Genomic DNA, 16,491 nt, shown 5'->3' with positions numbered 1-16,491 from the left:
TGGCCACGCCCTGTTACCGTTTTTGATGTTAGCATTAGCATGCTAACATGCTAATTTTTAAACATGCTCCAAACGTCACCAAATTTACAGTGACTCATCTTGGCCACGCCCTGTTACCATTTTTTATGTTAGCGTTAGCATGCTAACATGCTAATTGTTAAACATGCTCCAAACATCACCAAATTTAACGTCACGCATCTTGGACACGCCCTGTTAGCGTTTCTGATGTTAGCATGCTAGCATTAGCATGCTAACATGCTAATTTTTTAAACATGCTCCAAACGTCACCAAATTTACAGTGACGCATCTCGGCCACGCCCTGTTAACATTTTTGATGTTAGCATTAGCATGCTAACATGCTAATTGTTAAACATGCTCCAAACATCACCAAATTTAACGTCACGCATCTTGGACACGCCCTGTTAGCGTTTCTGATGTTAGCATGCTAGCATTAGCATGCTAACATGCTAATTTTTTAAACATGCTCCAAACGTGACCAAATTTACAGTGACGCATCTTGGCCACACCCGGTTAGCGTTTTCGATGTTAGCATGCTAGCATTAGCATGTTAACATGCTAATTTTTAAACATGCTCCAAACAACACCAAATTTCATGTCAAGCACCTTGGCCAAGCCCTGTTAGCATTTTTGATGTTAGCATGCCCGCGCTCCTACGAAAAACGCCCGGACAGGCCCATCAAAATTTCCCCTGGAATTTTGGCTTCTAGTGTTAACGTTACTATTGTGTTTTTCCACATTTCGGCAATTAATGCGGGTCGTACCGAAGCACGCACACTGGCTTGCTGCATATAAAAAATTAGTACTATATTGTGTGAGGTGTGCTATTACTTTTATAAGCGATCGGACTGGGCGTGGCCGAGTTATTAACGCTCAAACATTCAATGCATTTCTAATGGAAAGAATTAAATCCTACAGAATAAGACTATAACTGTCCTTCAACACAATCAAAAAGCTGCCACTTCATTTTGAATCATGCTCTTATGGCAACATCCTTCTTGGCCACGCCCTGTTAGCATTTTTGACGTTAGCATGCTAGCTTTAGAATGTTAAATTGCTAATTTTTCAACATCATTCAAACATCACGACTGCATGGGTGTGCCTGACCCATCGACCATTTTAATAGGACCGCCCGCTCTTAAAGTTGACACCAGTTCAGGAGGCTACACCCGCGGCTGTGACCAATGCCCGGACAGGCCCATCAAAATTTCCCCTGGAATTTTGGCTTCTAGTTATTATTATTATTATTTCAGCCTTTTTTCGGCACTTAATGCGGGTCGTACCGAAGCACGCACACCGGCGTGCTACATATCAAAAATTAGTTCTTTATTGTGTGAGGTGTGCTATTACTTTTATAAGCGATCGGAGTGGGCGTGGCCGAGCTATTAACGATCAAACACGGTCATTTCCCATTGAAATGTATTGAATGCTAGTTTTAGCACTGGTAGCATTGGTAAAATGGGGCCCCTTTTAAGTGGTACTGCTACTGTGTCATTGCCAGCAAAGGGGGTCCTACAAGGGGTACTGATACAGCAGCAGCGACAGCACTGTAATTCAATGGCAGATTAAACCAGCAGCTTCATTAGGATGACAATCATCCACATTATTAAGACCCCCTGGTCCTTTGGCTGCTTTATTAGGGACATTGTCCAAACATCACCAAATCTAACATGACTCATCTCGGCCACACCCTGTTAGCGGTTTTGATGTTAGCATTAGCATGCTAACATGCTAATTTTTAAACATGCTCCAAACGTCACCAAATTTACAGTGACGCAACTTGGCCACGCCCTGTTACCGTTTTTGATGTTAGCGTTAGCATGCTAACATGCTAATTGTTAAACATGCTCCAAACATCACCAAATTTAACGTCACGCATCTTGGACACGCCCTGTTAGCGTTTCTGATGTTAGCATGCTAGCATTAGCATGCTAACATGCTAATTTTTAAACATGCTCCAAATGTCACCAAATTTACAGTGACGCATCTCGGCCACGCCCTGTTACCGTTTTTGATGTTAGCGTTAGCATGCTAACATGCTAATTGTTAAACATGCTCCAAACATCACCAAATTTAACGTCACGCATCTTGGACACGCCCTGTTAGCGTTTCTGATGTTAGCATGCTAGCATTAGCATGCTAACATGCTAATTTTTAAACATGCTCCAAACGTCACCAAATTTCATGTGAAGCACCTTGGCCAAGCCCTGTTAGCATTTTTGATGTTACCATGCCCGCGCTCCTACGAAAAACGCCCGGACAGGCCCATCAAAATTTCCCCTGGAATTTTGGCTTCTAGTTATTATTATTATTTATTTCAGCCTTTTTTCGGCAATTAATGCGGGTCGTACCGAAGCACGCACACCCGCGTGCTATATATCAAAAATTAGAGCTTTGTTGCGTGAGGTGTGCTATTACTTTTATAAGCGATCGGACTGGGCCTGGCCGAGCTATTAACGCTGAAACAGGGTCATTTCCCATTGGAATGTATTGATCGCTAATTTTAGCATTGGTAGCATTTGTAAAATAAAACTTCTTTGAAGTGATACTGCAGTACCACTGTAAAGAATTCCCATTTTACAAATTACATGCCCGCGGCTGTGACCAATGCCCGGACAGACCCATCAAAATTTCCCCTGGGGATTTTTGTTTCTAGTATTATATAATATCCCTGTATTGTTATATAATATCCCTGTAATATTATAGAATATCCCTGTATTGTTATATAATATCCCTGTATTATTATATAATATCCCTGTATTCTTGTAGAATATCCCTGTATCCTTATATATTATCCCTGTATTATTATAGAATATCCATGTATTCTTATATAATATCCCTGTAATATTATAAAATATCCCTGTAATATTATAGAATATACCTGTATTGTTATAGAATATCCCTGTATCCTCATATAATATCTCTGTAATATTATATAATATCCCTGTATTATTATAGAATATCCATGTATTCTTATATAATATCCCTGTAATATTATTTAATATCCATGTATTATTATATAATATCCCTGTAATATTATATAATATCCCTGTATTATTATAGAATATCCCTGTGTTCTTATATAATATCCCTGTAATATTATAGAATATCCCTGTATTGTTATATAATATCCCTGTATTCTTGTAGAATATCCCTGTATCCTTATATAATATCCCTGTAATATTATTTAATATCCCTGTATTGTTATAGAATATCCCTGTATTATTATATAATATCCCTGTATCCTTATATAATAATATCCCTGTAATATTATATAATATACCTGTATTGTTATAGAATATCCCTGTATTATTATATAATATCCCTGTATCCTTATATAATATCCCTGTATTCTTATATAATATCCCTGTATTATTATAGAATATCCCTGTATCCTCATATAATATCTCTGTAATATTATATAATATCCCTGTATTATTATAGAATATCCCTGTATCCTCATATAATATCTCTGTAATATTATATAATATCCCTGTATTGTTATATAATATCCCTGTATTATTATAGAATATCCCTGTAATATTATAGAATATCCCTGTATTGTTATATAATATCCCTGTATCCTCATATAATATCTCTGTAATATTATATAATAACCCTGTATTATTATAGAATATCCATGTATTCTTATATAATATCCATGTAATATTATAGAATATCCCTGTATTGTTATAGAATATCCCTGTATCCTCATATAATATCTCTGTAATATTATATAATATCCCTGTATTGTTATATAATATCCCTGTATTATTATAGAATATCCCTGTAATATTATAGAATATCCCTGTATTGTTATATAATATCCCTGTATTCTCATATAATATCTCTGTAATATTATATAATAACCCTGTATTATTATAGAATATCCATGTATTCTTATATAATATCCCTGTAATATTATAGAATATCCCTGTATTGTTATAGAATATCCCTGTATCCTCATATAATATCTCTGTAATATTATATAATATCCCTGTATTGTTATATAATATCCCTGTATTATTATAGAATATCCCTGTTCTTGGTATTTTTGGGGAGTGGCCCATGTGCATTTTGGTAAACCTAAGATGTGCCTACTTTTGACACTGAGTAATGAAGCCCAGCTCTGCTGTGGTGCTACACGCCTTGGTCTCCATGGTTTGCTTCTGCTTGCTTGGTGGAGTCACTGGGGCCTTTCCGAAAAGGTGATAAAAAGCCAGGGGGTCTGAATAATTTTATAGGCCCTGTATGTATGTGTGTATGTGTATGTATGTATGTATGTGTGTATATGTGTGTAGTGTATGTATGTGTATGTATGTATGTATGTGTGTGTCTGTGTTACTGAAGCTGTTTTGTATCAGGCAGACAGAATTATGCAGCAAACCCCCAGCGAGGACTCAGACTGTGTTTATCATCGACCCCGACGCCGGAGGAACTCACTACAGCGACCCAACCGCCCAGGTGTGTGTGTGTGTGTGTGCGTGAACGTGTGTGTGTGTGTGGTGTATTGATGATGACGTGACGTCTGTGTTTCCCCCTGACTGTGGGCAGATGGGACAGACAGGGACGATTCCTACCCACAGCAGGCGTGTTCAGCAGGTAACCACCGGGCGGCGCTGCAGAGCTCCCACTGGGATGATGGGTGCAGCAGTGCCAGCGCAGCATCTCTTTCCAGCGAGGAGGACATGAAGCCCCCAGACCCCGGCAGGGTGGAGGTCCGGGAATTCCCTCCAGCCGTCAGCCTCTTATCTCCCAACACACACCCCTACACAGGTCTGTCTGTGTGTGAGTGTGGGCGTGGCTCAATACATTCTTTATATGCAAAATTATTCTTTATACAACACAATTCCAATATTTTTGTTGGGATTTTTACATGGGATTGCAAAAGGGCGGTAAATACCGATTTCAGCTTATAATGATGCCATTATATAACACCGGAAAGTGTAAAACTCCCTGTATTGTTATATAATATCCCTGTATTATTATATAATATCCCTGTATTCTTGTAGAATATCCCTGTATCCTTATATAATATCCCTGTAATATTATTTAATATCCCTGTATTGTTATATAATATCCCTGTATTATTATATAATATCCCTGTATCCTTATATAATATCCCTGTAATATTATATAATATCCCTGTAATATTATATAATATACCTGAATTGTTATAGAATATCCCTGTATTATTATATAATATCCCTGTATCCTTATATAATATCCCTGTAATATTATATAATATCCCTGTATTCTTATAGAATATCCCTGTATTCTTATAGAATATCCCTGTATTATTATAGAATATCCCTGTAATATTATAGAATATCCCTGTATCCTTATAGAATATCCCTATAATATTATATATTATCCCTGTATTGTTATATAATATCCCTGTATTCTTATATAATATCCATTTACAGCATTTATCAAGACGCCCTTATCCAGAGCGACTTACAATCAGTATTTACAGGGACAGTCTCCCTGGAGCAACTTAGGGTTAAGTGTCTTGCTCAGGGACACAATGGTATTAAGTGGGATTTGAACCCGGGTCTTCTGGTTCATAGGCGAGTGTGTTACCCACTAGGCTACTACCACCCTAATATCCCTGTATTATTATAGAATATCCCTGTATTGTTATATAATATCCCTGTATTATTATAGAATATCCCTGTAATATTATAGAATATCCATGTATTCTTATATAATATCCCTGTAATATTATAGAATATCCCTGTATTGTTATAGAATATCCCTGTATCCTCATATAATATCTCTGTAATATTATATAGTATCCCTGTATTGTTATATAATATCCCTGTATTATTATAGAATATCCCTGTAATATTATAGAATATCCCTGTATTGTTATATAATATCCCTGTAATAATATATATCCCTGTATTCTTATAGAATATCCCTGTATTGTTATATAATATCCCTGTAATATTATATAATATCCCTGTATTGTTATATAATATCCCTGTAATATTATAGAATATCCCTGTATTGTTATATAATATCCCTGTATTATTATATAATATCCCTGTATTCTTGTAGAATATCCCTGTATCCTTATATATTATCCGCCCGAGGTCCCGGACCAGAGACCTCGGCTCCCACACAACCCCCAGAATATCTGTAAGGGTGTAAAAGACTCCTGGGACAGGACCAAAACATATGGACAAGGGAGGCTTCATGGACTTCGCGCTTGTCAGAATTGACTTCAGCGTACATGCAAGAGAGCGTGGCTCTCAGAGGATCAAGGGACATGGAGAGATGGAGTTCCAGTCCTCCTCCCTTCCTACCTTACGTCTAACACCCTAACCCTAACCCTAACCCCAGCCATAAAGAAGTGACGTGAGCCTTCTGCATGATGGGTTTAAAGACAGAACCGCGTCCACAGACGTTGTAATTGATGGCAGACTGGGGGACTGGGAGGGGACATCATGGATTTTGGTCGACTTAGCTGTTCAAATGAAGCCTTGGTATTTCCAATTAGCAGATCTTTAAAACGCACGATACCGTTAGCGTTGAGAACTTTAACCTCTTCACTGTATCAGGACTGTACGGGTTCTGGCCGGACCGGAGACCCAGTCAGATGTCTGAGGGCCAACACCGGGCCTCCACCATGAGAACCGCCTACCCGCCCCACCCCTGTCCTGAGGAGCGGCCCAGCGAACTGCAGGCGCGCCTGGAGGTGCTGCAGTTGCAGCTGAACAGGTCAGAGACGCCAGATGACAGAGTGGGCGTGGCCTAAATGAAAGACACGCCCTCCATGTGCTCTCCATCTCTGCCCCCTCAGGCTGGAGACCCGGATGACTGCTGACATCAACATGATCCTGCAGCTGCTGCAGAGACACATGACCCCGGTGCCCCCAGCCTACAGCGCGGTGTCCCCGCCCCCCTCCACCCTGTACAGTCCCAGCAGTGCCACGCCCCGACTCAACATCCAGGTCCCAGTGGTGCAGATTGAAGGCCTGGCCACGTCCATCAAGGTCTTTTGGTTTTTCTGATCATTCAGGGAGCTGGATCAGAATTAAAACAAGAATAATGTCCTACATCCACTGCTTAAATTCTGATTGTCCTAACCCTGGGTGCAGTGCACCGTCCCCACACACTGCTCACTCAGGGTGATGGTTAAATACAGAGGACAAATTTCACCGTGTGCTGTGCTGCTGTGTATCACATGTGACAATCACTTCCCCTTCTTTCTTTCTGTCTATGTTGTATTAGCATAATGAATAATATCCCAGAATTCCCTGAGGAGACGACCCCTAGTGGGCCTAACGTCACTCATTTCTTCTCCAGAGCGCGGAATCAGACAACATCCATCACCAGTCTCCAGACTCCCTGTCCAGCGGGGTCCACCTGACAGTGGCTTCAGACGACACTATGTCCATGTCCCCCGAGACGGAGGCTGCCCTGACCCAGACGAGCGTGTCTCCGTCTCCCCTGCCCTCCCCCGGACTTCTGAGCGGGAGCCTGCGCTTCCCCTCGCTACCTGACAGCCTGGAGGCGTCCCGCAGCCCAGCTGAGATCCAGAGGCACGTTTCAGACCCCACCCTACCCAGCAGCTAGAAACTCTGCCTTCCACACACACAGCGCCCCCTGGAGGACAGGAGGAAACAAGTCTTCCGTTCCTCTAGTCTCGAATACACACAGAACACACTAATACCACACAGCGCACCCTGGAGGACAGGAGGAAGCCTGTCTTCCGTTCCTCTAGTCTCGAATACACACAGAACACACTAATACCACACAGCGCCCCCTGGAGGACAGGAGGAAACAAGTCTTCCGTTCCTCTAGTCTCGAATACACACAGAACACACTAATACCACACAGCGCCCCCTGGAGGACAGGAGGAAACAAGTCTTCCGTTCCTCTAGTCTCGAATACACACAGAACACACTAATACCACACAGCGCCCCCTGGAGGACAGGAGGAAACAAGTCTTCCGTTCCTCTAGTCTCGAACGCACACTTAACACACTAACACCACACAGCGCCCCCTGGAGGACAGGAGGAAACAAGTCTTCTGTTCCTCTAGTCTCGAATACACACAGAACACACTAATACCACACAGCGCCCCCTGGAGGACAGGAGGAAACCTGTCTTCCGTTCCTCTAGTCTTGAACGCACACTTACATTTACATTTACAGCATTTATCAGACGCCCTTATCCAGAGCGACTTACAATCATTAGTTACAGAGACAGTCCCCCCCTGGAGCAACTTAGGGTTAAGTGTCTTGCTCAGGGACACAATGGTAGTGAGTGGGATTTGAACCTGGGTCTTCTGGTTCATAGGCGAGTGTGTTACCCACTAGGCTACTAGCACACTTAACACACTAAAACCACACAGCGCCCCCTGGAGGACAGGAGGAAACCAGTCTTCCGTTCCTCCAGTCTCAAATACACAGAGAACACACTAACACCACACAGCACCACCTGGAGGACAGGAGAAAATCTGTCTTCCATTCCTCTAGTCTCGAACCGACACAACACAAAAACAATGCACAGCGCCCCCTGTAGCACAAGAGGAAACCCGTCTTCCGTTCCTCCAGTCTTCAATACACACACAACACACAAACTGCACACAAAAGACACACAGTGCCCCCTGGAGATCAGCGGGAAGATCGTCTTCCATTCCTGCAGTCTCGGACACACAACACACACTACACACAACCTACACACAGTGCTACCTGGAGACTTGTCTTCCGTTTCTCACACAGCATACACACTTTGAGTTGCATATTCAGACAGGCAGGTGGAATCGCGTCTTTTCTGCTGTTGGAGTGACGTTGAGGAGCTTCATGGGCGATATCAGCCACTGATAAATTCAGGTCCTAATGTACATTATTGTTATTGTTTTCATGATGTATCATTTTCACATGAAGTACAAGATCCATCATACTACATCAAGAGAGAGCAGAACCCTGCGAGAACTTCCCTTGATGCTGTAAAACTCTGTAGAGATGTAGAAGCTCCCCGTTGTTGCTGGGAGGAGGTATAAAGAAAGACTTCTCGTCCTGTCTGTAGTGTAGGACAGAAACAGCAGTGGACACGTTCTCCTGCCTGGTGATGGTGCTGTGGTCCATGATGGAAGGTACTTCTCTCCAGATAAAAACAATAAAAATGTTTTCCAGCTCCATTCCAACCACGAGCCGCTTTCCTCACCAGCCTGTCCAGCTGCATAGTGTCCCTCTTCACCACAACGTGGGAGGTCATCATCTTGTAGATGTTGAAGGACTATTTCAGTGTTTGCAGTCCAGTCCAGGTTCTGTCATCTGGACAGGTTTGGGCACCACGTTCACATCAACCCCTGGTAGGAGACTGGCTGCAGGTGAGGTAACTCCCATCACATCACAAAGTGCTCCACCAGGGTCGCCTGAGAACTTTTCCATGTGGCAGAGCTCCGAGTTGTGCTTGTTGGAACATGGTGAAGAGGATGAGATCAGGATGGATGAGATGGCGTTTTGACTAGATGTGGTGGGGTGACAGCTCGTGTCTCAGGCCCTGGTCGCTCTGTTCAGCATTATGTGATCATACTAAAGTCCCAGAATTTGGTTAATGGATAAACAATGATGGTTCTATTTCGTAAAGGGTGCACTGGTTTTCACTGAATAATATAATTTCATAGTAAGTTAAGATGTCTTGGATGAAATGTGAATTTGTGGACGTGTGTCTTTATGGCAGGTTGATTCTCGCTCTGAATGTCACCAGACTGGTGAGAAATGTGGACATTAGCTGACAAGTGGGGATGAAATCTGAAGTGTATCTGTAAAGGTGTCCAAAAGCACAATATGTATTTTTTTTTAAAGAATAAAAATATGTATCATAGCGAGATGTTTTAATATTCTGTCATCTGTGGGCGAGATTTGTCACCGTTTCGGTACTGAACTAAATCTAACGTCTTCTGCAGAACGTGCTTGTCCCCCAAAACCATTCATTTGTAAAGCAAGATTTTCATTCTGTAAATTTAGAGTATAATTATAAAGCAGGTTTTTTTTTTCTATAATCATATATTACGTTACAAATATTAAAAAGGACCCTTCATAGTCAGCTGTGCCACATAGAGATCTTACAATAAAACATTGAATTATAAGTTTATTAAATGTAATATAAAATCCGGATGCTGCAGTTCAATATTTTTCACCGAGACCAGAGAACGAGAAGAACCATGGGAACACAGAAGAAAATTGTGGGGAACAAAAACAGGACGTTCTGAAGACAAAATCCGCGTTCAGCTGCTGCTCAACGTAACCTGACGTTTCCCAGGCCTTCAACAGCTTCTTCATGACGTTCAAATCACTCTTCTAGCAAGAGTTCCATTCACATTTCTAAAAAATATGATCAGTACGTGGGCAGAACCCCTAAAACACCGTCAGCATGTCTGTGGTGTATTTTGGGGTTCTTCTGTAGCTATTTATTCGTGTGAATCCTGAGGAAATGTGGACTAGTGAACAAGCCCCATGTACACGGTGCTGCACATTACTGCCACGTGTCACATACCTCCTGAAGCGTGAAAGATTATTACGGAACAATGTTGGAATATGGCACCTTCATAACAACAACAACAGAAGCAAAACAATCAAGGGCTGGACAACGTCTGAATTATTAGGAATAATAATATGAATCATAATCTTCCTCAGCCATGGTGAAATATGCATTTCTATCAGGACAAAAATGAAGGAGATTTGACGTGTATTCACTAGGAGAACTGAAAGAGCTTTACTCATCTCACACACACACACACACACACACACACACACACACACACAGCCCACCAAGAAGGGCTAGAGTTCTGTATGAAAGGTTCCTACACGCGCAGAATCTCCAGGCAGTTGTTGTAACAGATGCCGATCCAGTCGGGCTGGGTGGACGCCCACTGCACGTTGTTGATCTCCCCCTCAGCGGTGTAGGCCAGGATGGGGTCCTCGATGGCGCGGGGCATCTGCTGGATGTCCCAGATGAGCGCCTGGTGATCGTCCGCTACAGTGGGGATGAAAGGTAGGGAGGGAGGTAAAGACCACCGTAGAAGTAGAGACCACCGTGGAGGTAGTGGGACATAAAGGCCACTGTGGAGGTAGTGGGAGGTAAAGACCACCGTAGAAGTAGAGACCACCGTGGAGGTAGAGGGACGTAAAAACCACCGTGGAGGTAGAGGGACGTAAAAACCACCGTGGAGGTAAAGACCACCATGGAGGTAGAGGGATGTAAAGACCACCGTGGAGGTAGAGGGACGTAAAAACCACCGTGGAGGTAAAGACCACCGTGGAGGTAGAGGGACGTAAAGACCACCGTGGAGGTAGAGGGACGTAAAAACCACCGTGGAGGTAGAGGGACGTAAAAACCACCGTGGAGGTAGAGGGACGTAAAAACCACCGTGGAGGTAAAGACCACCATGGAGGTAGAGGGACGTAAAGACCACCGTGGAGGTAGAGGGACGTAAAAACCACCGTGGAGGTAGAGGGACGTAAAAACCACCGTGGAGGTAAAGACCACCATGGAGGTAGAGGGACGTAAAGACCACCGTGGAGGTAGAGGGACGTAAAAACCACCGTGGAGGTAAAGACCACCATGGAGGTAGAGGGACGTAAAGACCACCGTGGAGGTAGAGGGACGTAAAAACCACCGTGGAGGTAGAGGGACGTAAAAACCACCGTGGAGGTAAAGACCACCATGGAGGTAGAGGGACGTTAAGACCACCGTGGAGGTAGAGGGACGTAAAGACTACCGTGGAGGTAGAGGGACGTAAAGACTACCGTGGAGGTAGAGGGACGTAAAAACCACCGTGGAGGTAGAGGGACGTAAAAACCACCGTGGAGGTAGAGGGACGTTAAGACCACCGTGGAGGTAGAGGGACGTTAAGACCACCGTGGAGGTAGAGGGACGTTAAGACCACCGTGGAGGTAGAGGGACGTTAAGACCACCGTGGAGGTAGAGGGACGTAAAAACCACCGTGGAGGTAAAGACCACCATGGAGGTAGAGGGACGTTAAGACCACCGTGGAGGTAGAGGGACGTTAAGACCACCGTGGAGGTAGAGGGACGTAAAAACCACCGTGGAGGTAGAGGGACGTTAAGACCACCGTGGAGGTAGAGGGACGTAAAAACCACCGTGGAGGTAGAGGGATGTAAAAACCACCGTGGAGGTAAAGACCACCATGGAGGTAGAGGGACGTTAAGACCACCGTGGAGGTAGAGGGACGTTAAGACCACCGTGGAGGTAGAGGGACGTTAAGACCACCGTGGAGGTAGAGGGACGTAAAAACCACCGTGGAGGTAAAGACCACCATGGAGGTAGAGGGACGTTAAGACCACTGTGGAGGTAGAGGGACGTTAAGACCACCGTGGAGGTAGAGGGACGTAAAAACCACCGTGGAGGTAGAGGGACGTTAAGACCACCGTGGAGGTAGAGGGACGTAAAAACCACCGTGGAGGTAGAGGGATGTAAAAACCACCGTGGAGGTAGAGGGATGTAAAAACCACCGTGGAGGTAAAGACCACCATGGAGGTAGAGGGACGTTAAGACCACCGTGGAGGTAGAGGGACGTAAAGACTACCGTGGAGGTAGAGGGACGTAAAAACCACCGTGGAGGTAGAGGGACGTTAAGACCACCGTGGAGGTAGAGGGACGTTAAGACCACCGCCTCTACTCCACACTCACTGTGTGTATATGTGTACTAGGCTCTTACCTGCTGTACAGATGTGGCAGGAGGAGTGCGGCGCCCAGGCGATGCCGTTGACACAGGCGCGGTGGTTGTTGAGTCTCGCCACCGGTGTACAGGGCACACGTACGTCTAGAATCACCACCTACACCAGACAGGAAGGGTCAGAGGTCACACGCCTCAAACTTATCTAGAGCGACTTACAATCAGTAGTTACAGGGACAGTCCCCCCCTGGAGACACTCAGGGTTAAGTGTCCTGCTCAGGGACACAATGGTAGTAAGTGGGGTTTGAACCCGGCTCCTCTGGTTCACAGGCGAGTGTGTTACCCACTAGGCTACTACCGCCCTCTATGCTACCTAGTTACCCCCTAGGCTACTACCGCCCTCTATGCTACCTAGTTCTACCTTTATACTACCTAGTTACCCACTAGGTTACTACCGCCGTCTATGCCATCTAGTTACCCACTAGGCTACTACTGTCCTCTATGATAACTAGTTACCAGCTAGGCTACTACCGCCCTCTATACTACCTAGTTACCCACTACGCTACTACTGCCCTCTACACTACCTATTTCCCCACTAGGCTACTACCCCCCTCTATACTACCTAGTTCTACCTTTATACTACCTAGTTACCCACTAGGCTACTACCGCCCTCTATGCTACCTAGTTACCCACTAGGCTACTACCGCCCTCTATGCTACCTAATTCCCCACTAGGCTACTACCCCCCTCTATTCTACCTAGTTCTACCTTTATACTACGTAGTTACCCACTAGGCTACTACCGCTCTCTATACTACCTAGTTACCCACTAGGCTACTACCCCCCTCTATACTACCTAGTTCTACCTTTATACTATCTTGTTACTCACTAGGTTACTACCGCCATCTATGCCATCTATTTACCCACTAGGCTACTACCCCCCTCTATACTACCTAGTTCTACCTTTATACTACCTAGTTACCCACTAGGCTACTACCGCCCTCTATGCTACCTAGTTACCCACTAGGCTACTACCGCCCTCTATGCTACCTAATTCCCCACTAGGCTACTACCCCCCTCTATTCTACCTAGTTCTACCTTTATACTACGTAGTTACCCACTAGGCTACTACCGCTCTCTATACTACCTAGTTACCCACTAGGCTACTACCCCCCTCTATACTACCTAGTTCTACCTTTATACTATCTTGTTACTCACTAGGTTACTACCGCCGTCTATGCTAAATGTTCTAAAACGCTCTACCTCCATGCCGTCCATCGCCATGGTAGCCAGGTAGTTGGGGTCCTGTTTGTTCCAGCAGAGGCGGAGGAGCGGGTGGTGCTGAGGGTCCTCGTAGATGATGGTACTGTGCTCCAGGTGCCGCAGGTCGAACATGCGAACGGAGCCGTCCGCCCCCACCGACGCAAACATGTCACGGCCCCCTCCAGCCCGGCTGAACGCGATGTCGTAAACCTGCAGAAACAACGTCATAAACAGTCACACTTCATTCACTGTGAGGTGTTCTTCATCATTTCTAAATTAATATTCTTGATAGTCACTTATTTCTCGATGTCCCCATTACCCCAATACTGGGACGTAACAACATGTATCATCGGGGTTGGTCCCCGTCTCTGATTTGAGTCATGTGACCGCTGCATGGTACGATTCTCTGCATTGTTACAGGCGGTTAAAGTGACGTGATTGTCATTGTGAGACACTGCAGCACAGCACACAGTGACACGGTGAAACGTGTCCTCTGTATTTAACCATCACCCTTGGTGACAGTGGACACCATGACAGCAGCGTGTGGGGACGGGACCTTCATCAACTGCCCTGTTACTTGATAACAACATGAACCCTGATCCTTCACCGGTCCCCAACTCACCTCTTTGTCATGGGCGATGAGCTGGGTTTTGACGTGTCCCGACACAAGGTTGACCCGACCAAGAACCTGTCCTGTCTCGAGACCCCAAATGGTGCAGGTGGTGTCAATGCTGGAGGTTCCTGCAGGAGAAAAGCACCCATGACAACCACTTCAGGTAAAGTGGAAGGACTGGGAGGAGTGTGCGGTCCTCACCCAGCAGGTTGGGGTCCACCTCGTTCCAGTCGAAAGAAGTCAGGGGGGCACAGAAGTCCGAGTTCTTGTTGTTGTTCAGCAGGCACTCCAGCCGAGTCTCGGTGTCACTCACCTAGAAGAGAAAAGAGCAAGATGTGAGGAAGTAGACTGATGGAGGGGTGGAGGAGATGCAGTGTGAGGAGGTGTGGTGTGAGGAGGTGGGTGGAGGAGGCACGGTGTGAGGAGGTGGGTGGAGGAGGTGGGTGGAGGAGGCGCGGTGTGAGGAGGGGGGTGGAGGAGGCGCGGTGTGAGGAGGTGGGTGGAGGAGGCGCGGTGTGAGGAGGTGGGTGGAGGAGGTGGTGGAGGAGGCGCGGTGTGAGGAGGTGGGTGGAGGAGGCGCGGTGTGAGGGAGGTGGGTGGAGGAGGCGCGGTGTGAGGAGGTGGGTGGAGGAGGCGCGGTGTGAGGAGGTGGGTGGAGAAGGTGGGTGGAGGAGGCGCGGTGTGAGGAGGCGCGGTGTGAGGAGGTGGGTGGAGGAGGCGCGGTGTGAGGAGGTGGGTGGAGGAGGTGGGGGAGGAGGCGCGGTGTGAGGTGGGTGGAGGAGGCGCGGTGTGAGGAGGTGGGTAGAGGAGGTGGGTAGAGGAGGTGGGTGGAGGAGGTGGGTGGAGGAGGCGCGGTGTGAGGAGGTGGGTGGAGGAGGCGCGTGTGAGGAGGTGGTAGGGGCGGTGTGGTGAGGAGGTGGGTGTGGAGGAGGGCGGTGTGGGGAGGGGGGGGGGGGGGAGGAGGCGCGGTGTGAGGAGGTGGGTGGAGGAGGTGGGTGGAGGAGCGGGGTGAGGCGCGGTGTGAGGAGGTGGGTGGAGGAGGCGCGGCGTACCCTCCAGATACGCAGGTAGTCGCCGCTGGTGGCCAGCAGGTCTGGATAAACCCCCTTGGTGTCAGGAATCCACATGATCTTGGTGGTGGGGTACGGGTGGTCGAAGGTGTTCCTGCAGATGAACTCTGAACTCTCCTCCTCCAGACCTACAATCTGAACCTAAAACACAAAGTCGGTCCCCGTAAGTAGGACCGTGGTGTCCATCAACCCCACCGCACAGGAGATGCTGACCAATCAGCATGCAGCGAAACACCATCTATTCATAATAATGCATGCGCGAAAGACAATAATAATAATACTAATAATAATAATGAGAATAGTTGTTGGCTTTATTTCCCAGTAGTTCCGCATCTCCTCCCTCCCCGGAGTTACCTTGTTGTTGTACTCCTCCACGAAGCTGCCCAGCGCCAGGCGGAAGCGCTTGTCGGGCCGGACGCTCCAGTTCATGGCGTACACGGTCCACGGCGCCTCGTATTTGTAGATTTCTTTGCGCTTGCCGTGCAGCGACATGTTTCCACGGCCGGCGGTTCACCGCGATACTAATAACGAGAAGGAGAAGTTGTGGAGGATTAAACCCGGAGCAGGAGAGAGGGGAGGCCGCCAGACAAAGAACCGCAGCAGCTCCGCGGCCCTGCGCGCCTCCTGCGCTCACTTCAACCGAGCAAGATCATCCAGAGAGCGGGGGACACGCAGCTGAGACGGAGCCCGTGACGGACAGCCGCCGAAAAACTTCCCTTTCCCGAAAAACGGCCCGTTACAGACGCACCGAGCGCGGCGCTTCCTCCGCTCCGCTCCGCGACGCGACGCAACGCAACGCAACGCGACGTCCTCTGGGTTGCCAGGTGCTGGCACAAACAACAAACGCGCTTTCTCAACAAAACGATACCCTT

The 16,491-nt window shown here is 46.4% G+C and overlaps 2 protein-coding genes across 7 annotated transcripts in view; one reads left to right on the top strand and one right to left on the bottom strand.

The window, feature by feature from the left end:
• kcnh6a (potassium voltage-gated channel, subfamily H (eag-related), member 6a) overlaps nt 1-9,864 on the top strand; it is a 68,418-nt gene extending 58,554 nt beyond the window's left edge. For 2 of the 4 annotated variants that reach the window (XM_028987021.1, XM_028987019.1), the window contains exons 12-16: nt 4,383-4,482; nt 4,573-4,794; nt 6,585-6,744; nt 6,827-7,019; nt 7,333-9,864. In XM_028987021.1, the coding sequence (XP_028842854.1) occupies nt 4,383-4,482; nt 4,573-4,794; nt 6,585-6,744; nt 6,827-7,019; nt 7,333-7,602 (945 nt within the window). In that variant the 3' untranslated portion in view covers nt 7,603-9,864. Of the gene's footprint in view, nt 1-4,382; nt 4,483-4,572; nt 4,795-6,584; nt 6,745-6,826; nt 7,020-7,332 lie in introns of those variants that run through there. The other 2 variants (XM_028987020.1, XR_003750350.1) reach the window with 2 other exon arrangements.
• A 684-nt stretch (nt 9,865-10,548) lies between these two features.
• dcaf7 (ddb1 and cul4 associated factor 7) lies at nt 10,549-16,447 on the bottom strand. 3 transcript variants are annotated; one of them, XM_028987560.1, is made up of 8 exons: nt 16,368-16,447; nt 15,974-16,140; nt 15,602-15,760; nt 14,751-14,862; nt 14,559-14,677; nt 13,937-14,146; nt 12,718-12,835; nt 10,549-11,015 (listed from the first exon to the last, which is right to left on the bottom strand). In XM_028987560.1, the coding sequence occupies exons 2-8, from the start codon at nt 16,109-16,111 to the stop codon at nt 10,840-10,842; spliced, it is 1,032 nt and encodes a 343-aa protein (XP_028843393.1). In that variant the 5' UTR covers nt 16,112-16,140; nt 16,368-16,447; the 3' UTR covers nt 10,549-10,839. The 3 variants fall into 3 exon arrangements, with proteins under 3 accessions (XP_028843393.1, XP_028843394.1, XP_028843392.1); XM_028987561.1 differs by having other exon boundaries at nt 10,549-11,012; nt 15,974-16,437; XM_028987559.1 differs by having other exon boundaries at nt 15,974-16,436.
• Nucleotides 16,448-16,491: the final 44 nt, after the last annotated feature.

The sequence above is a fragment of the Denticeps clupeoides genome, chromosome 7 (assembly GCF_900700375.1).
Source record: "Denticeps clupeoides chromosome 7, fDenClu1.1, whole genome shotgun sequence".
In the NCBI taxonomy this organism is placed as follows: Eukaryota; Metazoa; Chordata; class Actinopteri; order Clupeiformes; family Denticipitidae; genus Denticeps; species Denticeps clupeoides.
The sequence above is the reverse complement of the archived record's forward strand: the minus strand, read 5'-3'. Positions and strand labels throughout refer to the sequence as shown.

Excerpts from the sequence above, each read along its gene's own strand:
- dcaf7 (XM_028987560.1), bottom strand. The coding sequence starts at position 16,111 with ATGTCGCTGCACGGCAAGCGCAAAGAAATCTACAAATACGAGGCGCCG. Across the intron at positions 14,147-14,558 it reads TCATCGCCCATGACAAAGAG|GTTTACGACATCGCGTTCAG; the intron begins GTGAGTTGGGGA and ends TTGTTTCTGCAG. Across the intron at positions 11,016-12,717 it reads CTGCCACATCTGTACAGCAG|TAGCGGACGATCACCAGGCG; the intron begins GTAAGAGCCTAG and ends TCATCCCCACTG.